Source organism: Helicoverpa armigera, chromosome 4 (assembly GCF_030705265.1).
Source record: "Helicoverpa armigera isolate CAAS_96S chromosome 4, ASM3070526v1, whole genome shotgun sequence".
Taxonomy (NCBI): domain Eukaryota; kingdom Metazoa; phylum Arthropoda; class Insecta; order Lepidoptera; family Noctuidae; genus Helicoverpa; species Helicoverpa armigera.
In genome coordinates, this window is record NC_087123.1 from 6,718,520 (window position 1) to 6,743,788 (window position 25,269).

The 25,269-nt window shown below is 37.2% G+C and overlaps 2 protein-coding genes across 21 annotated transcripts in view; one reads left to right on the forward strand and one right to left on the reverse strand.

The window, feature by feature from the left end:
- Window positions 1–11,484, forward strand: part of Sif (still life) — an 80,445-nt gene extending 68,961 nt beyond the window's left edge. For 16 of the 19 annotated variants that reach the window (XM_064034125.1, XM_064034123.1, XM_064034129.1 and 13 more), the window contains 12 exons: window positions 531–704; window positions 2,051–2,245; window positions 2,323–2,431; window positions 2,514–2,693; window positions 2,783–2,920; window positions 3,000–3,157; window positions 3,237–3,424; window positions 3,783–3,930; window positions 4,188–4,274; window positions 4,521–4,632; window positions 4,966–5,110; window positions 5,312–8,020. In XM_064034125.1, the coding sequence (XP_063890195.1) occupies window positions 531–704; window positions 2,051–2,245; window positions 2,323–2,431; window positions 2,514–2,693; window positions 2,783–2,920; window positions 3,000–3,157; window positions 3,237–3,424; window positions 3,783–3,930; window positions 4,188–4,274; window positions 4,521–4,632; window positions 4,966–5,110; window positions 5,312–6,095 (2,418 nt within the window). In that variant the 3' untranslated portion in view covers window positions 6,096–8,020. Of the gene's footprint in view, window positions 1–530; window positions 705–2,050; window positions 2,246–2,322; window positions 2,432–2,513; window positions 2,694–2,782; window positions 2,921–2,999; window positions 3,158–3,236; window positions 3,425–3,782; window positions 3,931–4,187; window positions 4,275–4,520; window positions 4,633–4,965; window positions 5,111–5,311; window positions 8,021–8,425 lie in introns of those variants that run through there. The other 3 variants (XM_064034136.1, XM_049846966.2, XM_064034137.1) reach the window with 2 other exon arrangements.
- A 148-nt stretch (window positions 11,485–11,632) lies between these two features.
- LOC110384157 (uncharacterized) lies at window positions 11,633–23,821 on the reverse strand. Of its 2 annotated transcripts, none has more exons than XM_021345290.3 (5): window positions 23,150–23,821; window positions 19,789–19,892; window positions 15,825–15,896; window positions 15,513–15,629; window positions 11,633–15,300 (listed from the first exon to the last, which is right to left on the reverse strand). In XM_021345290.3, exons 1-5 carry the CDS (start codon window positions 23,349–23,351, stop codon window positions 14,854–14,856), a joined length of 942 nt encoding a protein of 313 aa, XP_021200965.3. In that variant the 5' UTR covers window positions 23,352–23,821; the 3' UTR covers window positions 11,633–14,853. The 2 variants fall into 2 exon arrangements, with proteins under 2 accessions (XP_021200965.3, XP_021200964.3); XM_021345289.3 differs by having other exon boundaries at window positions 15,513–15,632; window positions 23,150–23,820.
- Between the last annotated feature and the right edge of the window lie 1,448 nt (window positions 23,822–25,269).

The window sequence follows — 25,269 nt, forward strand, 5'->3', positions numbered from 1 at the left end:
ATTCCCGTTTTATTTCGTTAGCGTACCCGCATGGTAATGTCTCTCTCGAAAATAATAATCGTCTCTGGAGATTCAGTCAGCGTCCCCTATTATATCCCTTCCTCTACCTTTACACATTTATGGATATCTATTGATTTTATCATTGCCGAAAATATCTCTTAGAATAGTGACTGAGATTATGTTGGCGTTATCTATCCCGTCCGTTTACGTAGATTATATTAATTGCTCCGGGGTACCTATTGTTTTAATTGGTGTCTCTTTCTTATTAATCTTCGCTTTTAGGTGTAATAAGTTTGTAATTCGGTATCTAAGAGCTTATATATTTATAGAATGTTAATAAGTTTAGGATACATTAATGTGATTGTTACTACAGAAAGTTACCTGTAGGTACGTACCAGGGACCGGTTTTACGTAGGGTAGGTAACGTGGCCTTACATACACTGAAATTAGGCTCTAACATAAAAATAAAAACCAGTATATTTTTGAGCCATATATTTCGGCGTGATACAATAACGTTTGTGGTGGGACAGAGTGCCGAGCAGGTGACGGGGTGGTGCCGCTCGCCGGCCGAGACGCGACGCGGCAGCCCCACCGGCAGCGTGGCCAGTGCCGCGGCCGGCACGCCCTCGCGACACCTCTCCGATGCCGATAAGCTCAAGAAGGTACTCCTGGAACTCGTCGACACTGAACGAGCTTATGTCAAGGTAAGAAACCACTCACGATTCACGACTTGCCACTATGTTCCTAGCTACATGAACTGTGTTCTTAGTGTGGAGATTACGTGTTTTACTTTTATTTTCAAAGAAGTGTATCGTTTGTCTGTCTCTTCTTACTTGCGAATAACGAATAAAATAAACAATTTCGAATGTACAAAGTATCCAATAAAATACATTTTACTCGTAGATAATGGGCACCATTTTATTTTTCAAAGAAACGATTGGAAGTAGGAAAATGGTAACGCAAATTCCAATTTAGGTACCTGATCAAATATTTTCCGCATTTCAGCTTTATTGTTAACTAGGTAAATAACATTTCAAATAAAAGTTAACTACGCTCACTCGCTAACTACGAGTAGTTATCCGTATAATATCTACAAACTAACAAGTTGGAGACACATTCGCGACTAGTTACTCCGACTTGATTCGGAACTCCTGATCTCCTGCGGGTAGGCTGCTCCCTAACTCAATAAACGGCTGTTATGATTGCTGAATCTGATTTCTACCGCACGATTCAATTTTCTGATTCAAACAGCTTTACTATTTGAAAGATAAAGTCGTTTCTTTCATATAAATATTCATCACGGACCCAAAGTTTTGATGGATTTATAAAACGTATTTTAAACTTTGTAAACCTAGTCGCACCTGCTCAACGATATAACTGCCTGCTCTCGATTAAAAAGTTACTTTTAAAATAAATCCTAAATGGGGTTAATTTAAAATTTAGAGCTACTTTGCGATATTCATAAAAAAAACTTTAACCGCAACCAAGATGTTTAATGGAGGCAAACGAGAAAGTAAAGCTATTAAACAATGTAATTTATTTTTATTTTCTTATAGAAATCTGGCTTACTATCGTCTGATAGCATCTTCCCATAGAGATAGAATAAAATGGTGATCGTTTTGTTATATCACCTCATGTAATGGCGTAGCAGTGTAATAAGGAAACCCTTTAAACAGTATCAAGTACCGGACAAGATCTCATTACACGCGAGAATACATCGAAATGCTGAAACATACATATACAGCTGTACATATACGGCTAACTTTTGTATCACTGGAATGTATTTATACATGGGCCTCTCACTAATTGCTGCACAATACAGGGTTCTACAATATCAAAGCACTCATTAATTGCTCTAGAAATGCTTCATGCAGTATAAGACTTAGAGCTACACAATGACATACCTACAGCTCCTACTTACGTCATATTTATAGATACACACACCCGTACAACAGCAGTGTTGAACACGTTTTAATCGAGTTTGAAACAAAAACTTTAAATGTTAATTCAGACACGCGTAGAATGTAACACGGAGCGTTATTGCTTCCAGCACCTGAACAACTTACTGGAAAACTACCTGGAGCCCCTCAAGAAGGAAACTTTTTTATCAAACGCCGAGATCAACGCTTTGTTCGGCAATATACAGGAGATAGTGACTTTCCAAAGACAATTCCTGCAAAACTTAGAGGAAGCGCTTGAGGCTGAACCTAACTTCCATCACTTTGAATTTTCAAACCAGTTCAAGGTACACAATAACCATTCTTTTGTTGTATTAGTGTGTAATACTTTTTCATTTTCTACAACGTTTATGCTTTCTTTCAGAACGTACTTTTTGCGGTTGGGAACGCTTTTCTGTATTACGTAAACCATTTCAAATTGTACAGTTCTTTCTGTGCTAGTCACAGCAAAGCTCAGAAAGTATTACATCCAAGTAAGTGTACATTTCTTTGGTCTGTTTTATTGCAGGTGTTGTTTGTGTGCGTGATTAGCAATATGTTATCGTTGTGTTGTAGATGAAGGTAATCAAGCTTTACAAGAGTTTCTTGCGGCTCGAAATCCAAAACAGCAACATTCATCAACGTTGGAGTCGTACTTAATAAAACCCATTCAGCGGATATTAAAATATCCGCTTTTACTTCAACAATTGAGAAATTTGACTGATGTAAATTCGGAGGAGCATCTCCATTTAGTGGGTAAGTACCTTGACATTTAGATATTGTTGTGTACTTTGCTTTGTTTGTTGTTCTACTAAAGTTATATCTTGTATTTAAAATAATTTCAGAGGCTCTGAAAGGCATGGAAAAAGTTGCAGAGCACATTAATGAAATGCAACGAATACATGAAGAATATGGTGCTATATTTGATCACTTGTTTAGGCAACATCAAAAGTCTTGCAAGCAACCTATAGATCTAAGTCCTGGTCTGTATTAAAAATGATTCGATATAGTATTAATATTTAATTCAAAGTTTTGTGTACTAATTGTATTTTAATCTTTCAGGCGATTTGTTATACTACGGTGGAGTAGAATGGTTAAATATTTCTGACTTTTTAGGAAAAATTAAAAAGGGATTGGAATTGCACGCAATGTGCTTTGTATTTAAATCGGCTGTTGTCTTCCTCTGCAAAGAAAGACTGAGGCAGAAGAAGAAACTTATGGTATGCAATCTTCACCTATACCTATTCAATGTCGCTTCGTTGCAGTAACATTGAATAATTCTTATTTGAAATATTTTAGGGAGTATCATCCAAAAATAGTTCCAACGAGGTAGAAATTATCAGGTACCAGGTACTGATACCAGTAACCGAGGTGCAAGTTCGGGCCTCCTCAGCCAAAGACATGGACAGCCATTTCCTGTGGGAGCTCATTCATTTGCGGAGCCAACTGCAGCGGCGCTCCGAGAAAGTTTACGTCCTGTCTAACAGGTGCGAGTTTGAAACTATGATTGATTCGATTACCATTCCGGTTGGACTTTAGTTTTCAAACTATTTAAATGATAATGGTGAATTGATGCTTTGTGTTGCTTAATCAATTTCAGTTAAAGTTTGACAGGATCTTTTATCCGTTCGACAGTAATAGAAATGTATTCGTGTTCAGTTCTTCTGTATGATAAATTACTTGTGTTAGAATCGTTTATAATACATATTTGGCCAACTGGAAGATTGACAATTTTACTCATTATGAGTTAGTAAATGGTATACCTATCTTAATTGATTTAAAAATTACACAACACCTACCAAATTATTGATTTCTAGAGAGTATATAAGCATCCTTTTTCTATAGTACGGCGGATTTCCGCAACGCGTTCCTCAAGACGATCCGGCAGATCATCCGCGAGTCCGTGCGGAACATGTCACTGCCGACGTCACGGCCTGCGCCGGCGCCGCCCCGAGCGCCGCACACTCTTGATAGAGACAGGCCCAAGCACCAGGTATTTATTTTATTCAGCCATTTATGTACATAGTAAACACGTGACATATTTTATTATTTATGTATTTACTGTCCGTTAGATGTTGTCTGCTCTTAGTGTAAACTAGTAATATTTTAATTAGTTCTAAACTTTTTCATACACTAAAAGACGATACCGAATTCAAAATAAATAAAACTATTTTCGTTTGGTCTAATCTCGTGTGGAAAAAAGCACTTATCTGGGTGTTTATTTTTTAAGATTTTATTTATTTTGCCTAGGTGCAAGTAATGCAGGGATCACAAACCCTCGGAAAAACAAAGAAGCCTAAAACTACTGGACAACGATTATCGGCAGGAAACATTGAGGTACGTCTATATTTATAACACCCAACTTTCTTACCTCATTATATTAAAATTGACTGATTTGTAAGGCTAATTCTCAGAAACTATTGGGCCGGTTCCATCAAAATCCATCCAAACACTGCATCTAAAGATACCATCATTACATACAAAGACGTGTATGCAAGGGTGGCTTCCTCTTCATATCCTCACAAACTTTCGCATTTATAAAATTAGTAGGATTAAAGGGTGGACTTTTGTATACTCTTGCAGGTAGGCGACTTGTCGCGCGAGAACTCTCAGGATGCTGACGAGCCGCCGCCAGAGCCTCCTCCCGAGGAACCCGCCTTCAGGCATCGCAGCAAGACTCTTGGTGATGCCACTGGTCAGTTCACACTATTACTTTAGCTTATATTAACTTCTCTATTAACATAAAAGGTACTGAAATGTTTTTTTTATTTAACTCTAACGAGTCTCTTTAAATACCTCATTAAATGTAAGCTTCCTTGTCTTGGCATATTATGTCTATTTGCCTTACTAACTCAAAAGTTGTGAAAAAGACAGTTTTTTTAAATGAAATAACTCTTTCTGTAAACTAACTACTAATTTAATTAAATCATTAACTTCATATACCGTTGTATCCTTGAGAATGTTTATTATGAAAACCATGCAGCATCAGCTTTACCCTAACACGTACTAACGCTCAACATTCTAACAGAGACCATAGTGAAACGCGCTCCTCCGCCGCCGCCGCCCGACGCCGATAAGTGCGACCCCGGCTGCAAGTCCGAGGGTGAAGACGAACAGCCTCCACCGCCCGCCAAGCGCGGCCTCGGCAGGACCCCCAACCATCTCACGCTTAGGTACGAGTCTACCCAGCTTCATGTGCTGCGAACGGCATGTTGAATTGGTTATAAGAAAAATATTGGTCATGTCCAAATAAATTATCCATCAATTTTGACAAAAAAATCAAGAGTAAGCTTGAGGTTGACTTTTGTTCAAACCGTCATGGTTTTGTACATCATGATTTATGTAAAAACTACAGTGAAATTTATTATCCACAGCACGACATCGACGCTCAGTGCAGGCAGTACTGGCAGTCAGGCCCGGCTCATCCAGTCGTCACATCAACCCACTCAGTATCAACCCACCATGGTAAAGGAACTAGGTAAGCAAGAATCTCAGTCTCTCAAATCATCTCCTGAAAGAAAGAGCACGACGGCACCGGAGAAAAGGATCAAAGTTATAAGATCCTGCAGTGGCAGTAGCATTAATAGGGATAGGTCCCCCAATCGCTCCGTAGACCACACGTCACCAGACCGAGATCGAGTCACTAAAGTCATTGTTTGCAAATCTCCTAATAAGTCCAGCCTAAAGCAAACCAAAACTTTGCATCGATCACCTAGAGGAAGCTTTGACCAGTCGAAATCACCGCGGGGATCCATCGACAAATCACGATCCCCGCAGCAGAGCTTTGATGGATCTAGATCACCACGGGGAAGTATCATGAAATCACGAGAAAATAGTGTAGATCGAGCACGATCACCAAAACCTGCACCAAAGAAAGGCATTATGCGAACCCCACAAGCCAGTTTTGATAAATCACCTTGCAAATCACCAAATTTAAGCCGAAGATCTTCTAAGTCAGGTGGAGAGAAATTAGCACGACTTGGAACAAATTCCTTAGATAGGATGACTCACTATTCACAACTGGCTAAGGCAGAAGATAAAGCGATAAAAATGGGCATCGTTGTCTCAAAGTCAACAGAATCGATTGCTAAGGCCATTGAACATCCAACTTGTGTTCAATGCTACCTCTCTGGGAAAAAGCAGAGTAAAACCTCCTAGCATAAGGGGAAGGGCAAGTCGCCCAAATCTCGACGAAAGTCAATGACTGCGCAATCGATTCTAACTTCATCGGACCGCAGTAGCGTCGAGACATTGGACGACATGCCCCAGGAGCGGGCTCGGTGCACGCCCACTCGCCATCACGAGAAGAACGAGTTTGATCAAATACATGTCTAAATAGAAATAAACTCTCAATACCCCCGGACCTTGACAACAACGGATTATACCTACCTATATTTATCGAAAGTAATTACCAACAACTCAATATAAAACAACATGTTAGCCTGTGAAATCAGGCATTCGATAATACTTATACAAAAAAACTCTGAGGAGCAGCATCACCAACTTTCTCCGTTCAAACATTTCAAATAATATGTTGAAAAAATATATACCCGTCTAAGACATACTTATTTTACAAGACTGTACCTACTACCGATTTATGACTGACCGATTACCAAAACGTGGAATCAATTAAATCATATAAGGCACACGACAAACCTCGAGCCAAAGACAAGATATAACAATTTAGACGTTCAAATAAATGTATACGTGAAAATTTTAAAATCATCGTAATTCAATGTCACAGAATAGGAAACTGTACTAGACATAGAGTTTAATTCCACGAATCTCGACGTAGATATAAATGTACCTCCCTAAAATATAAGTAGACACAATAATTAAAACCGTAATATTATAGCATATTAAAGTTAATCAAATCCTAATTCTAGATAAATCCAAGTGCTAAGTGTTACATAATAATGGCTGTGGTATCGTACTGATGTTAATCCTTTTATCATCTTCGTCATAGTATTCTTCTTGTTAATTTAATTTGTACTGTTATTATACATCCCGATAGATTTAATGTATTATTGTGTAGATGGCCATGGATTTGTATCGTTAATTAAGTCTTCCAATTCTAAGTATGTATAAGTATTGATATTAATTTATTTTATCTCTCGCATTTCTTCAGTACCTGCTCAATTTAGTATTAAACTTATCAATTCATTAATTATATTCCGTAAACTATTTTACAATCCAAACAATATTATATACATGCCATTGTACACTATACGTAATACATAATTAATTTAATTTATGGCATGACTAATGACTATTTCGTTATTAAATATATGTACTTATTTACACACATGTACCTATTAGGTAGGCAATTTCCAAATATTTGCACTAAATTTAAAAAAAAAATATTGTGGCGAACTTTAAAGCTTTATAGCATTTATAGGCTGGTTGTGTATTGTACTAACGAAACAAAGAATATCGTCAATATTATTACTGGTCATCTTACTCTATTAAAAAAATATTGAACCACTTTTATGGACAAATTACACACCTGCGAGCGGAATATAATAATGTTAGATACTTAAAGCCATTACCAAAAAAGTGTTTCAGTTTTTTATTGTATAATGAATTATTGTAATTCGTTACATTGGAAGTATTCGTCGGACTACATAATATTATATCCATTATTGATATATGTGAAACCATTATGCTAAACAATCTACTAATAAATAGGCTAGCTATATATCCAAAATATAATCTAACAAAATCAATGTAGGCAAATACGCTCTCTTCGTTCACGTAGTGCTTTACCTAACCTCTGTAGCTGTGCACTGGTTCTCTGTCGAGTTAGATGATGCACCCACAAGCAGTAATGAATGTCATCGTATATAAGTACCTATCAATAGTGAGTAAAGTAAATAATATAATCAATACATAAATAATCGATCGGTGCACCGTAGATTCTATCGTCACTGTGTGTATCTAGGCTACCGCTTAAGTTAAGTAAGTAGATGTTCTATCTAAACTAGTGGACGCCGCCCATGCTCAGCAACGCCCTACCGCTTGAATGTTCGATGACGACGCGACCGCGGCGGCGCGCCCCCGCCCCCCCCTCAACACTCATCAAACATTCAACTCTTTGCTCGCGCGCGAACACCCGGCGATCGGTCCCATCCGTCCAAATTCCGTCGGCGCCCTGCGCGCCCGCAGCCGTGAGATAATCTAAGCCTAGATCATGCGACACTTGTTTCGTTGATATTGCATGCGTGGTTGCCACAGTACAGTCTAATTTCTTTTAAATTATTAGTACGATTATAAATTAAAACAGCTTTCTAGTACACACGATACAAAATAAATTACATGGCACAGTGACTAAATCAAATGATACAATATGATTACCGAGTTTCAACAATTTTCCTGCAATCTGGTGGTGCAAAGTCATGACTGTACTGTGGCATTCCCGCATGCAAGCTGTGGAACAAGCGAGGTGTGACGTGGGCTTTATAAAGAGTTCGGTGTTTGGTGTGTTGTAGGATCGCCCGTGTGGAAACCGCGCGACATGTCGAGCAGTGCGGGCGGGGGCGGGGGCGGGGGCGGTGGCGCGGGCGGCGCGGCGCCCACCACGCTGCCGCGCTCCACGCGCGCGGCGCCGCGCCCGCACCACCTGTCGGCCAGCCGCAAGTCGCTGGCGCCCGACCACCGCCACTAGCCGCCACTAGCCGCCACTAGCCGCCACTAGCCGCCACTAGCCGCCGCGCCACGCTCCACCCGCGCCGCGGACGCACACCCCCACTTTTGTTGTCCGCCGACTACCGAACCTACAATACTCAAACCACTTCCGTGCGATGTTAACCTCCACCTTGGTTCTTCCCAGTTCCCCTTACTTTTTAAATATTTCTAATTTGCTCTGAACTTACGTTTTAAAGCTCAAAGATTTATCAACCTGTGTTCAAATCGTTCAAGCATTTGTTTATATTTTCTTTGAATGAGCTCAAAGTATCTTTGTGTTAGGTGCATAATCCACTGCTCGTAACGAATAAGACTGCGTGCGGCTATTTTGTGAGGTATAGTGTACCTATCTAATAATATTTAAAAATAATTTGACAATACCCTCGTTTAAACAACTCATAACATTGGGACATTTTTTTGTGAAATGAACGCATTGTAAAAAATCTAATTATGAATCCATGTCTGAAAATGTAAAAAACCGATAGCTCTACATATTGCACTGATGATTTCTTTATAATTAATAGGAAAAAGTAAATATATCGCGTTGCATTATTTGTTATGAGGTTTGAAAATGAAATGTTGACTCAACAAAACGCGCTACAGTACAGTAACGCATCGTGTTACCTTCCACATGGAACATAATTTGTTGTTTCAGTATATAAATATCTGTTGGATATGAAAATAAACCTCATATTAATAGAAAATAAGTTTTATTTAAAATCGACCTACATGAAGCGTTTATTTAGGTAGGTCTATTTTATAACTACAAATAAATGACAATATCAATAGAAAGTCAGGAAAATTATTGAGTCACATTACATAGTTTAATTTCAGTAATGAATTGTTATTGGACATGTTACTTTGACGTCGAAAAGGATTACAAACTTCGCATAGAACGGTATTCTCGTAATAACGCTCACACCATCGAAAAGTAATTTATTTACACGTCTTATCGTAGTCACAAAGCATGTCACCTCTATACAGAGATATCTATCCTCGTGAAGACTTTCTACTTTAGCTTTATTTAAGGCATTCCTTTACTACTTGTTTAAGCATGCGAATATCCTATAGATTCGTTTGTACGGACTGTTCTGTGCCAAATTAGGTACTCTCTACACCTCCTTGTGCTTGAATACTTATCGTGAAGATATTCCTGAATAAATAAATATATCGTGAGAGTAGTTAGCTGTAATGTATTTGCGTTTCATTTTCGTCACATTGGCAACTCACTACCCTATAGTTCAAATGCACTAACCCAAATGGAAATATACACTAGGTAGTTTTGATAATAATTTCTCTTCGTGATCAAATTCGAAAGTTCTATCATAGGCTAGGTGAATGATATAACATGTATCCACAATTTGAGTTCAACTATTAATTATTGAATGTATTATAATTATTGTGATTGTTTGTTTGCTGTAATATATTGTAAATGTGTTGACTGCAGTCACAGAAAACTTTTAACTGGATCGACGACACACTTCCAAACTGTGATATTTGCAGATACGACATCCGTGGTGTTTAATAATATATTACTGTCGGAACATTCTGTCACTCACAGGGAAAGCTGTTTATAAATTCTTGAAATTAAAATAATGAATGAGTTTACCATTAAGCAACGGAATTACAGAGTGTTTCCGACTTGCAGTAATATATTATGTATCGGATCGTGCCTGTCGATATCTCGACGGAAGTCGGGCAATGTCGAGTCTCGTAGCACTTGGTGGATATTTCTTGTCGAGACATATCATCGGTGGAGCTGCCTCATTCAGCTTACAAGTTTTCTCGTGATCTAGTTACTGTTTATTAATTTTAAATATGTTGCAGTAACCAGGAGTATGTATACACAGTATGCACTATGATGTTTAGATAATACCTGTGTAATATATATATGTATATTATCGTGACCACATTATACTTTGACTTATATTGTTTAAGTGTTTGTTTTGTGACTTATTGAAATAAAACCGTTTATTAATATACATATGTTAAAATATTCGAATTTAATAATTACGAACTTATACAATCAATTTATAGATTATTATTATACTAAGAAAATTATAATTAATAAAATGAATAAACAAATATGAGTGAAAAATTAAATGAAGGATGAGCTCATTAATTGCGATTGTATTTCATACTTCAATGACATTTGAAAGTAAAGTAGGAAAATGAATGAATATTTAGAAAGACTTATTGAAGTAAAATACGAAAGTAACTAATGTTATAATAAGTATTGAACTTTTATAATTTGTTGTTGATATGGTTTGCAGATTCTGTTGTTTTGTCATTACTTTATATCAATGTATTTATCGAGAGTAATCTCACCCGTATACAATGTTAGGTATGTATAACCGTTGGCAAACTGCTTTACACATTTCAGAAATGGTTCTTCGCAAGTCGATAAATTATTTGGTGCACTACTCATTATCTTTTTCTATAATGATTACCGGAACGTATTTCTTAATAATCTTTTATCTTCCAGAAACTGTATTTATAGTTCGTAGTCACCATCTCGTTTATATCTTTAGACTGACTATTTACTTACCCGCAACATCTCTGTGTTATCATTTTGTTGAATCGTCTAAATTTAAAGTGCCTTCACATGTTTTCACAAAAACGTGCCACGTGTGTTATAAGTTTCATAGATGAACCATATGAAAAATATAAAGTAGTAAGTCAACGCCTGCTAAATGGGAAACGGTATTAATTCTAGTATCCTTTAGTGGCTTCCAAAACAACTAGTCTAATTTACAATTTAAATGATGTATTATTGTTTTCATAAGTATTTGATATGTTAAATTTTGTGACACATATGGAAATTACTTTTTATTGCTTATGAATAAACATAAAATATGATATACATATTTCTACTCATTTAATAACCCTTATTTATTATCATCCTAATTTTTTTCAGTCTATTGAATGAGAATAATTGTTGTATATGGCCACGTGAGTGGCTACAAAGGAAAAGGTTTATACGAATAAGGCCAATGAATAAAACAGCGATATAATCGGTACAATGTGTTTATTAAATCGTACATCGACGTTCATAAATCAATCATTTCAGTGTTTCCGGATTCAAAACCTTACAATTTGCTAGTAAAACAGATTTTCTAAATTGATATGAGTGAAACATTCAAAATATAATTAGGTAATTATTTACAAGTTTAATAATAATTATAACTAGATAGTTACATAATATTTTTTCATTATATACTTTTGTTCAGTAATTTTAACTGCCTCAACAAATTTACATAAACTTACGCATCTAAATTTTGTTGGCCTAAAACTTCAACGAATCTTGAAGGAAACTTAAAGAACAATTCACTCATACCCGACCTCAACATTAGGTAAAAACTATGGAGGCCCATTAACTACAATATTTTAAATGATTTAAGTTCATTATACAGTCATGTTTATTATTTAATGTATAAAGAGTTTAGCTATTTGATTGTAAAAGTAAATTAAATATTTTTGAAAAACTACGTGACGAATGCTCTAGAATCTATGTGTGGCAAGAAGGTAAGATTGAAAAATATTATTCTTAGCAACGGTTTAGTTCTGAATCCTATTTAAATCCCATAAATGAGTGCTGTTAAAAATATAGGTATACACTTACGCAGACAAAGACATATAAGACAGATGAATGGGAACTACTAACAACAAATGAAACTATTAATTTGAAAAGCGATACGTCCAAGGGCTGACCAGGGTTAGTTTGCACGAAAACTTTCATGGTAAACAAAATTGTGATACACTCACTCGGGAAGCTCTATTTGTGAACACCTATTATAATGTATATCGTTATAACTTTATTTACGGTGTTTACATCTCTCTACAATAAAAATTATACTCCGTCCTAATACTTAAACAAATAACAATAGGGCTATCTAAGGAGATGTATATAATAATATACATAATATATGTGGCACTGGCTACATTTGTATTTTATTATATTTGTTATAATTGTAACCCGGATAGGCGGCTGTTTCCTCGGTATTGGCTCCTAAGAGTGCGTTCACTCATGTATATTGATTCCGCTTTAAATGCACGCCATGTAGGAATATCGTAAGTTCATCGCACCTTCTAAATAACATTTGAAGTTGGAAGATATGGTGTACACACTTATTACTCAAAGTCATACCTAAATTGATTGTTCTAAAACTAAATAAATACAATCGGATTAAGTATATTAATGTAATCTTAATAATAAACACTAGATTCTAAAATCATACTTCGTTTGATTCTATTAGTTTTAAGTAACAAAATATTTTCAAATGAATAAACTTTGCAATAAAATAATTTAGTGCACACCACAATTATTTAAATATATAGTAGATATTTTTAATATTACATGTAAAGATAATCATTAAATAACTCTTAATAAGTTCATTACAATATCTATCAATTAATGAAATACTCGATTTAAAAGAAGTTTTATTAAGCTATTATATTTTATTATGGTGTTTCATCAAATTATGCTAGAATAAAATTCATCCATCCTAATTTCATATCATATTAAATACGTAAGGCACTCCATTAATTTTGCTGTTTTTTTTTAATCGAAAAAGACCGAAAATACTGTCACACAAGTTTCCTCTATAAAAATGAAGACCACTGGAAGTTACTGTTATCATGCACCGCACATTATAAGTTAAATTTATTTAAATATTAAGCTCGAAACAAAGTAACTAACATCAACTTCAGTTTCTGCTAACAATTAAACAGATCTAATTCTAACAACAAAGTCGACGGGCTCATTACAAACGTATACCCATGTTCTGTTATTGCAATAACAGCTGGATTCGTTGTGGATTACAAACGGGTAAGAAATAATTCGGATGTTGGGTTCGTCTACTCTTACATTATTATCCTCATAGAGGTTCACGAAAGCTCGCCTGATAAATAAAAAAACCTCTTCAGATTGAATATATTGGTAAAAATGACACAATTTAACCAAAAATACCAATTTTAATATGAATGACAAAACTTACATAGCAATCTATTTAAAACATATTCATACACAAACAACTCTATCACAGACACTAATCATTTACAAAACTCAATATAATATTATACTCAGTTTCTAAACAAGAAACGACCGTGGTCGTTTGACACCAAACAACCATTGATAACTAAAGGTAACAACGGATATTGTGTTGAAATATTAATTCAGGTAGGTACTCTGTAATCGATGACCATATGACACACGATGTGATTCTGTCGTGGTTATGATTCTAAATGAGAATTTTCAATCACGACAAACACTTTACATCAACGTTGTTGGACCCTAAATATTTAATTAAAAAGCCATTTTATTCATAAGTAATCTCTTTAAAAATTTTATCAAATTTAACTACCTATTTATACCTACATACATGACTTGTTTCATTACTTCCTGAAAAATTTCGAATGTTTATAATAAGTCCGCGCGGCGTCTAATAGCCCCCTCAAATATTTATTTTATGAACATTATTGCAATAGAAACAGAGGTAAAATCATTTATATTACTAATCAACATCATTTGTCATATTTAATTTCAAAATAAAAAGTAATTTTGATTCAAGAGATTAGTTTATTAGCGTTGAAAGATGGAAAGGTAATTATTTTATTCGATTAATAATCTTACAAATATAAGCTTCTAATTTGTTTGATATTGTTTTCATTTTCATACTTTAAGTTATGGTTGTTATGTTTTTCTTTAAAATCCCAGAACATTCATAAAGTATTTCGTTGAGCTTATTGCGCATCGACTGCACGCCACCGGGTCGTGTATATTTGTCTAAACGTTGGTCCCTATAATTGCTATTGTAATGTTATGTCGTACATAGCAACGCAGAACGGGGCGGACGACACCGCGCGCGTAGCGGCCGGGCTCTCCGAATAAAGGCACATTGAGTCATGATTCATTTGTTATCCTATATGCAGTACCTAACCATCACTTTTACTCGTTATAATATTTCTCATTTTTGAAGATCGGCCTAGAACTAGTTAAAGGGAATAACTAATTAATAATCTACTTTATATATGAATTAAAAGTCACACCACTATTTTATCCGGTCTTTTTTCGTACACTTTAGCAATTTTGACATCCCATCATAATAGTCCTATAACATACAACTCCTCATCTCAATTCTACTCATTTTGGCAACATGGTGGTGGAACTACAATTTGTCTAATTTAACTAAAAGGCAAATTTGCCTAAAATTAGAACTAGGGCAAAGATCACTTAAAAGTTTTCTTCGCATTTGATCTCCCTCGAGGAGAGCTGCGAGGCAGGCTGTGACGACCATTGAGGCTCGACCGGGCCGTCCCATTCTGGAAACGACTCGTACATAAAATTATCAGCGGGGGTGTCGTCAACCGCTATCTCGGTCCGACTAAACGCCTCGGCGAATTTCCCAATCTCCGTCGAGCCGAATGCTTGCTGAAAAGCAGGCAACGGAACTACAGGCGGGGGGCGCTTCACCTCGGGAGGGGAGCGCCGTGCCTCGACGGGGAAACGATCGCGTACCGCGCGACTCGGGTCGTTCTGCGTCACGCCCGGGTTGAATTCTGGCGTATTTCTCTGCCTCGGACCACCGTCTCTGTTGAAAGGCGAATCTTCATAAACAGGATATGGTGTTGATCTTCCATCCTGTTGGCAGGGTTGGTTCTGGCTATGCAGATGAGCACCCTGAAAATTCAAAAGATTTATTACTGTTAGTATTTTTCTGCAGGCGACTGCATGGTGTGCGTACAGTTAATTTTATCATTAATTGACAACATCAAATCCTTTTTTTTTTATCGTGTAATTTGTAAAATGCACTTACATACTTAAAAAGATATGACGTATTTACTATGCAACATTTTTACAAAACAATATTAAAGAGTACATCAATTAATAACCTTCATTGGTCGGCATTCGGGAGGATACCGCATGTGGTCACGCGAACACGCGGAGCGTTGGGCCCACCCGTTAGCTGCGTTCGCGCCACTCCAACCACCGCCACCCATCGCACCCATCTGCTGAAAAACAATAATACAAGCCCATTAATATTAAACAAAAAATAAAAAATCTAATTTAGTAAGAAACAAACATAGTTGGGAAAAGGCTCGAAGGATGATGATGAATATTAAACAAAAACTAACTAACCTAACAAAACCAAAACAAGATAATTAGTATATTAATTAATTAAATAGGACACAAGTCGTAGTTACCTGATAATGTGGCCACATCTGCGGTTCGCAATACGCGGGACCCCGACCGTTCATTCCACATTCTAGCGGTGGCTGGAAATTAAAACAACCATTTTATTTCCTGCTTAATCTATAAGCACCTTTACATTTTTAAAAGGGGAATATTTAATACATTGAAATGACAAATTCAAGAATAATGTTAATGATATCGATAATTTTAATCGTGCTTTTAATATGTTTCGTACAAATATTGTGACTTAGACAGTACTCCAGTGCCTATGTATAAATATGTATCACTGGAGGTTGAACTGCTACTTTTATTTAGCAAAAACAAAAAAGAGTTGAGCGTCATTGATTACGGGGGACCGTCTGTCCCACGCGTACTTATCGATTCAGACAGCTCGCCTGACAGACAGCTCGCCTGACAGACAGCTTACAGCGAATTCCACACTGAAACTGCTTCCGATACTCTTTCACTCATTTTCGCACGCATTTTCAAACTTTAGATACGCAAAAAAGTAAATGCTTGCAGTATAAATATTAAGTGCCGAAAGATGATTGAAAATATATCTTTATTCGTTATCGTTATTGATCTTTACGTATTTATTACATGTCATTTAAAAGAAGTTTGTATGTATCGTATCCTGCCCAAGAATATGCCACGTATATTTCTAGCACTGAGTGTCGTTATTATAATATCCTGATTTTACATTATCCAGACAGTACCTATCCAGTCTCAAACAATTGGTGATAGTAATCATTATCAGCTAATCAATAAACTTTTTTTTACACGAGGCCTATATTCGTAAAATAAAATGTATGAACACCGAAGCTATAAATGTGAAACCCCAAGTGCTGAAATTCTTACCCAAGCTTCCAAAATCGCCGAATGCTAAGCTACCAAAGTACTAAAGGTGGTTTTCTTGAATGAGGGTTTTCCATCGATACTATCTGTAGTATCTAAGATATACTCAAGAACTCACCAGGTTTCGAACCAACGACGTATCTCTTGAAAATCGAGCTATTTACCCGCTTGAGCCCCTGCGACTTCTCATAATACTTAACTAGTTGTTACTTTCTTGCTAATATGACTAAATATAGTAAATGAGTAACATCGAATGTACAAGTTTGTTTATTAATTGAATTTATGTATTTAAAATTAATAAACTAAACTTTCTTCACAAGTTAACAGTGCGACAATAAAACCGTCTATCGCTACGAGTTTTTTGTTTGTCAATATTTACATGGAGCCATGGGGAAATATGTGCACCCAACCTGTACACGAGATAATGTTTAGTGTGGCGCTGGGGTGTGTGGGGGCGGGCGGTCGTGGCGCCGATCGATGTCCGTTACTCCCTGTGCACCGTTGCGTTGCACCAACTGCATTCATCATCACACATCACCTATGCACCTTCATTCACCCCAATCATTTAAAAAAACATCATTTTTTACACTACTTTAACCTAAAATGCGCTATCATATTTAAAAAGTTCTTAAAAATCGCACAATGTTCAAACGACATATTAATCGTGCTACGGTGCTACGCCGCTGCTACGGTGCTACGCGGAATCAACTTCGGAGTTATTTTTGTTCGATTCACTTCGGTATTATTTTGAAGTTTTCTGTTGTAATAGTTTGATTGTGTAGTTGTTTTTGTGTGTTCATATTTGATTTATTTAGTTAGTTTTTAATTGTGTATATTATGCATACCTGCTTAAATAGCCTTGCCACGTACTTAAAAAAAATCTTTATAAAATGTTTAGAGAAAAGGTTTTGAATAAATATTATTTTAATATAAACTCTTTTAACTGAGAAGCCCATTTTATATGAAATATTACTATTTACCATAAAATTATGGCATTGTTTAACAAATCAACAAGTTATAATAATAATACAGCACTTATGCTAGGTAATCCGAACATTTAGGCGTTATATAAACTCATAACTGGCTGAAAACGGTTCATGTGTGGGGGAAGTGGAATAGTGACGGGAGATTTGCAGAGGCTAACTAACTATCGAGCGGCAAGCGGCGAGCGCGCGAACCACGTGACTTATCGATCAGCGCGGCGCCCACGACACTCGGAAAAATCAACCGCTGACAGCTTTCATAGGCCACCTCCACCTCTCGACACCCCCCCGCCTCGCCGCGCCGCCCCTCCCCCCCGCCCTCATTAGCGCCTTTGTGACGCTCACTTGTCTCGTAATATGACGCCGTAATGATACCACTTACCACTCGATTATTCGTTAACTTTCCCACTAGTGGACTGCCGAAATCAGACGCGAATTTTTGAGCAAAATTCTTTTTATATGTACCTAATGTAATTTAAATTTTGTAGTTAACACTTGAAAAGGAAAAGAAACGTCTACTCTATTAAGCATAAATGCTGAATAACAGAATTTCATAGTACCGCAATATGTATTTAAACTCGTCTAAAACCTAATTTGTAACGTCTGAGTAGAAATGACAACAAACTTTTGTTTTCAATGAGCAGTCATTTCAGAATTTGCACAACAAACTTTCCCTGACTGAATTTTATAGTGTGTTGGTTGAATTTAAACTCTATCTGCAATGCTTACGATTGATAATGTATGTATCTACTACAGAGAAGTGAACGTTAGTAGCGAATGAGGATGTCAACTGTCCTCTGACACTGACCTACATAATTTTAACTAGTCTTTTTGTATGCCGATGACCTATTCCACCGTAATTCGATATGCAATGGACTTACGTGACAGTTCAGATTCTTAAATATGAATGCTACAAACTATGTTTATTTAAATAACTACACTGTTTTTATTTTATGCCAGCAATGATAATGTTGGTTTTGCATCATAAAGCCTTCGAACGGTATCGCGTAAGGTACGAGATAAGTACTCATTTATTTCATGTAATATTAACATTCATAATTTCCATAGTTCATTGTGGCATAATATTTACATACTGCTCTAGACTGGCTGGATAATAGATATGTATCAGTTGCGTGGCGTTCTTGAGCATATTGTAAAGATCAGCGGAGGGGAATAGGGCATTTAATTGTATTCGTTGTTTGTAAGTCAACTACCTCAAGCCACTTATGTTCTATTCTATTCAAATTCAATTCTCCTTTTCTATGCATTACTCGAAATAGCCTCGACACAATACAACAAAGCGCCTCGTATTGGTGTTGCTTACTCACGAGGAAGTTAACGTAACTAATATTATTTTGACATTTCTATTGAAAAAAAAAGGAAAGTTATGCACTCTTTACTTGCTCGTAAAATACTTATCAGCAGTTTATAAACTGAGCCTAAATAATTCCTGACAAGCAGATTTCTCAACTATTATTGTAAAAGAGTTAGTTAAGATTTCATTATGTTTTGATTTGAATAATAGTTCTAATTTAGTTGTAGTATCTTATAATATGTCTGTGTATCTTTTAACACAACCGTTACCCGATTCCCCAAATATTTTTCAGACTAAACTTTTTGCGGAGCTTGTGTCTTGACTAGGAATGTGCAAGTTCGAAACCTGGCAAGCAACAAAGCAGCCTGGACCCATTATCAAGAAAAATACTATGAATATTTAAGTTGGCTATAGTGATAAAATATCTCAGAGAATAAAGTAGTAATATCGTACTAAAATTTACAATTAACCCGGACAGATTTATGATCCGTCAAAATGTTGTATACGTAATGTATCCTTATTGTGTTCTTAAAGTATTTAAATAAAAGAGTTCATGTCACCTATTTCTTAAGGCACAAACTTATGTGAACGGGAATGTATCCAATCTCTATGTTATTAATGGGGATGCTACTTTCTTATCTTGGACACCAGTAACCAAGCTGGACTTAAGAATGATCAATCCAGTTTGAGCAAATGTGTAAATAATCAAATGTGCTAACTGACGATCTTAAACTTTCCCTTTGTGAAAAAGGCTTGCTCTCAACTATTATCCCATAAAACGGCTGGTGCTTAGGTAAATAAAATAAAAGGATATATACTGACCGTGGGCGGCAGAGGTAGGTGCTGCGCAGGCGTATGCGCGCGCTGCTCCCGCCGCGCCAGCGAGCGTCGCACGCGCGCCTCCTTCGACGCGTACCCGCCGTAATCTAAACAAGCATTGTTTATCACTCGCGGGAACATCACAATAGCACGCGTCAATATACAACAACGCCGATACTCATTACTGCCAAATTCTGATCTGAACCGCACAAAGGGCAACAGGTTGTAGTGTCACGAATATTTATAAAACCAAAAGAATTGATATATTTATTTTATTTATTTACGTATCTTTCAAAACATGTCGTTGAATTACGGCCAAAGAAACCTATCTAAAATATACTGTACATGAACAATACATCTACAGTTATATTACGTTGACTGACTTTGCTGAAGTAGCACTCGCGGAACCTACGTCATAGTAGGTGCCATTTCATTTAAAAATCGATCATAGGTGTATTATGTAGGTACGAGTATGTAGCGATGCAGCAACGCCAATCGAAACCGTGACCCTGAACGTAGAAGATATTTTGTAACGTAGACAATATTTTACCGCTGATAATTTTGCTGAAGTAAGTAAAATAATGAGTTCACCCTACATAATTTATCCGCATTATATTAAAATTGACAGTTTAAAATATATTTATTTTTATGAAAATGTTTACCTTGCGAAATCGATAATTATGACTTCGTTTTAGGTTGACCGACATAAAAATCAGTAAGCGTTACGTGACTTTAAAAGACAATTAAGTAGTTACACCTTCAAGAATCAGTTTCGGAACGTTCCCAGCAAAGCATGGTAATGGTTACCCATGACAATGCCCTTGTGACCGCCTATTGCATGGTCATTGGGAAATCCAAGTTCAGTAGTAATAGTCTTCGAGCTAATGAGTTACCGATTGTAAAATGTTTGAAGTTTCTACCTGACTGGGACAGTTTCCACGAACAATATTGGTAATAAGAGTGTCATGCGTGAATTTAAAGATAATTGTATTAAGCATGTATGCACACAAAATGGGTCGCTAGAATAAAATGGCCCATCATAGCTACTACTATCAAATATTTCAGGACACAGGAAACTTGGCTTAACTTCTCTAAGATCGATCGTCGAGAAAATGCTGTCATTTTACGCCATAACTTTTCAATGTTTGTATATCGAGCAATATTTGAGGTAATCAATTTGTTATTAAGCTTCGTTGTAAAAATACTTCCAATCTCAAAAACACGTGATTATTTGCAGCATACCATTGATGAATAGTTGTTAAGTTCCTAGTATGTAAACATCAAAATAACACCCAACCTGAGTTATTGATCACAACATTAATCATTTCAATGCCATTTACTCTGCTTGCTACGAGTATCTAGCTAGTAATAATGTCATCTTATAGTGCTCTTATCTGATCTGCTACATTAATATTAATACATATTTATAAAACAGTTACTTCGCACCCCTACAGATTTTATTTACATTATAATATTTTTCCACTCAATTTCCCAAAAATATGTTTACGGTAACAGCATCCTTACTTTTCATATAACTGTTTAAAATAATCGCGTCACAATCATATTAATGATGACCGTAATGCAAAGCTGTCAAATTGGCAAATTAATCGTTCAAAATTAAAATACAAATTGTTTGTTGTCGGGTTAAATTGCGCAAAGAACTCCATCTGCATATTCATTAATCGCTGACCTGGCGATGACGACTTTTTTAATGATGAATGTATAAACTAGAATTGGTAAACAAGACAATTTCTGCTTGCATAGTACATATTTAGTAAGTAGGCTATATTCATGTTATATTCAAGTTGATGATCAGGCGCTAGAGTCTCGTAGTCGCGTAGTAGTGCGAAAGTCGTTTGATGTGTTACGTAGCATTTATAAGGAGTTGAGCGGCGGATAGCGACACGGGTGTTAGTACCCCGGTCAATATGTAGAGTGGCTGTGCTGTGCAGGCGATCAATCGCGTTGCGGCGTGGGGCGGGCGGGGCGCGGCGGCGGGGGCCGGGGGCGAGCGACCACCTGTAGCGCGCCCCCGGCCCCCGCGCCGCCGCCACCTCTGACATCGACACGTGACGTAGACACCGAGAAATCCGCCCAAACGTAAACATTAATTCTTACTTCATTCTTCATTGTTCAGAATGTCGCTTCGCGCCACGCGCGCGGATTCCGATCTCTCTCGTATTGGTAAACAAATTCAGGTCGACGCACACTCCGTGTAGTCAGGCATGTTATTGTGCTAACTAGCTCCACTGTTATGTGGAATATACGTGAAATAGTTCAATACTTGTAATTCAATTACGTTCAAGGAATTAGTTACTGTATATTTTGCTGCAGCACTATAAGGCATGCATTATGAGGATTTTTTAGAGTATTCGATAGTAATTATCACGAATAGCTGACACAAACATACAATAATATTAAAACTAACATAGCCTTGCATTTAATTTTCAATACGAATCAAAGAAATTGACATTCTCTACTGACGTTAAAAAAACATATTGCAATAAGTAGTTAAATAAGTCAAAAGCACCCAGTTCGAGATTTATATCATATTGCTATTTATACAAATACATATTTTTCAGCGCTTAAGTATGGGAATTTTGTGTGCCGTTTCTATATTGCATTATAACCACGAAATAGCGTCCTTTACGGAAAAGTATATAATTATACAGCCCTATAAAGCATACCCTATAATTACTAAGCCAACTGAAGATTTAATTAAAAATATTAATAACTCTAATCTGGTTTCATCGCAAACCGTCTTATAATCACTTATGGGAAATTAGACTTATGCCAAATGAATTGTAGGGATCGCAATAAACTAATTAGTACGGATCGATAACTTGATGTTATTTTTAAATAACGTACCTAACTTTGTTACCTTTGCAAGTAAGAGTACATACACACGATAATGTAAGATTAATATAATTAATATCGGCATGGTTACTGATATTAAGGAACATTGTTTTCCGAAAAAATCACCAAATTATACGCGCTAATTAATTCTTATTTAGAGTTAAAGATTCATCTATTTTTTATCACTTTTTAATAAGCAGTTTAGCAACAATATTTCGGATCGGTATTTTATGGGGCATTAGCAATAACGTGTAATTTTTTGAACTTATTACTTATTGTTTTTATCTTGTTGGATATAATGTCTCTATGGCAATTCTTTTGACGAATCTTGAGCTCTTTTGGAGTCAGAAATTTAGTTTTACCAATAGATTTAAGTTGGTAAAGGTTGTGCCCAAGTATTTTTAATAATTATACGTACATGGGTACATACATTGGCAACCTACATAATACACCTGTAGTTGAACTAGTTGTATCTACGTGTAAATAAGTTCCTGTAAGATATACCAACCCATAGGCATGACATGTTCATGGTGCATGTGGTGACTGGGGTAGTCATAGCGGTAGTAGCGCGCGTAGGGGTCGTGCGCGTGCGGCGCGTAGTAGGCTTGCGCGTAGGGCGCGTAGGGCAGCGGCGCGTACCCGTAGCCGTCCCAGCCGGCCGCGCCGTACTGCCCCGGCCCGCGGTACTCGCCGTAGTTGCAGCAGTCCATGGCGCCCTACGCGCCCGCCAGCGCACGCGCACCCCGCCTCCGACATCCTCGCCCGGCCGCGCACCGCCACATCACCGCACTCTTACGCTCTGACAACCCTACCACTATTCAAAACTCGACAAGTTCATGACTATAAAACCCACTCTCCCAAAAAAATAATTGAACTTTACGTCAAATATAAGACTATTTAATTTTAAACTATCAAACAAAGTTTGTGTATAACAATTTTCCTAAACTCTGAAAAATATTTCAGAGTGCGATGACTACGCGTAGAGATCGAGCGCAGTTTCGCGGCGGGAATCGGACGCGGGTGCGACGTTAGTTAGCGAAAAGAGGTCGTTCGAGTTTGCCGGCGACGACGAGAGATTCGATGGACGAGGGCGGTTGCGGGGCGCGGGCCGCGAGGAGGGGCGACGCCCGCTCGCCGGCGGCTCGGCGCAGCGCGGCGCTCGACGGACGCCGACTGAAGGCGCCGCGGAATCGATACGCCGCCGCCGCCCGCGGCCGCCCGCCGCGTGCCCTCGCCGCCCGCACTACCTGCCTGCGCCCGTATTGCGCGCGAACTTTGTCTTCCCCGACGGAATTTTATATTTAGAACCATGGTGAAACGATTGATCGATACTTTGCACTATTAATTAGTACCTACACACTTTCACTCGATATTCCAGAGGGAAAATACCCGCTCACTTTGTAGCTACTTTCTCATTACTTTATTTAAGTTTTAAGTGTTGTAAGTCTTCCTGCACGATTTTCGCTATAGTTATTGATGTCTGCGAGTGGTGCTTCCGCAGATTCCTGCAGTATCTACCGTCGTTTGGAATCCGCGAGGAAAAAAGTTTATTTTGAAATATTTGGAGGAGTTGCGCTCTGTTTGTACAGTCAGGTGGTGGATACTTGCAAAGTTTTATCGAATTGCGCGTAGGCGGCAGTGACCCACATCGGCGACAATCATGTGGCGCATCACCCGCGCCCTTCGTCCTCCGCCTGGCACTGCCTCTGCCACACACTACTTTCAATAAAACCAGCCGTTATGAACGAACTTACTTCTCTTAACATTGCAATCACGTTTCTCCCCAGTCACATCATACTTATTGCAAGTTGCCAGCTGCGTAATATTCAAAGTTGTAGTTCCTAATACATTCATTATCTGTTTTAACTTTTGAAGTTAGGGCGGTTGGTTTTAAACCGTTCAAAGTTTGCGTTCACTGGTAATTGGGTATTCTTGGAAATAGATATCATTTGCGAAGAATATAATGTTATTATTTTCAAGATTGTTTATAGTTTAGAGAATAAATAATCAAAATGTAACTACGTATAATTTTTAATCCATTTAGGATAGTTATAAGTAGGTTCAGCTATGTAGGTTGCATTTTGTAATGTATCACTCATATATCGGCTACAATAAGGTGAACGAAAACAGTTTTAAATTCCTCCTTATTCTGTTTAGCCGAAGTTTTATACCCAAATATTGGAGATAAATTGCTGATCAATGAAGGAAGTACATTGATAACTCAATGCAAGACGAATCAACCTTTTAGAAGGTAAGTTTTCTGCGCTCATTGATGTAAGGGTTACAAGAAAGGATACATTGTCACTCCTGCTAATGTGCTCTACCAGTTTTAGCAGCAGAGATTTTTATTTCAAAAACATACTTAGAGTATGGAGTATATAGTTACCAGGAAAATGAACTACATTAAGTTTACATATATATATATATGAAAAAACTACCAAAAAATCGTTTGAATCGACATATTTGTGTTCTGCGCAACTCCACATTGAAAAAAGCGTGATAGTACGTAGGCCGGTCGGCGTGTGATAGATCCTTCTAAAGCTATGTATACTATGTATAGGTACATAGTGCTATGTATAATGTTACTTACGGGAGCGAGTTCACTCCATGTACCAACTACGCCGGCGC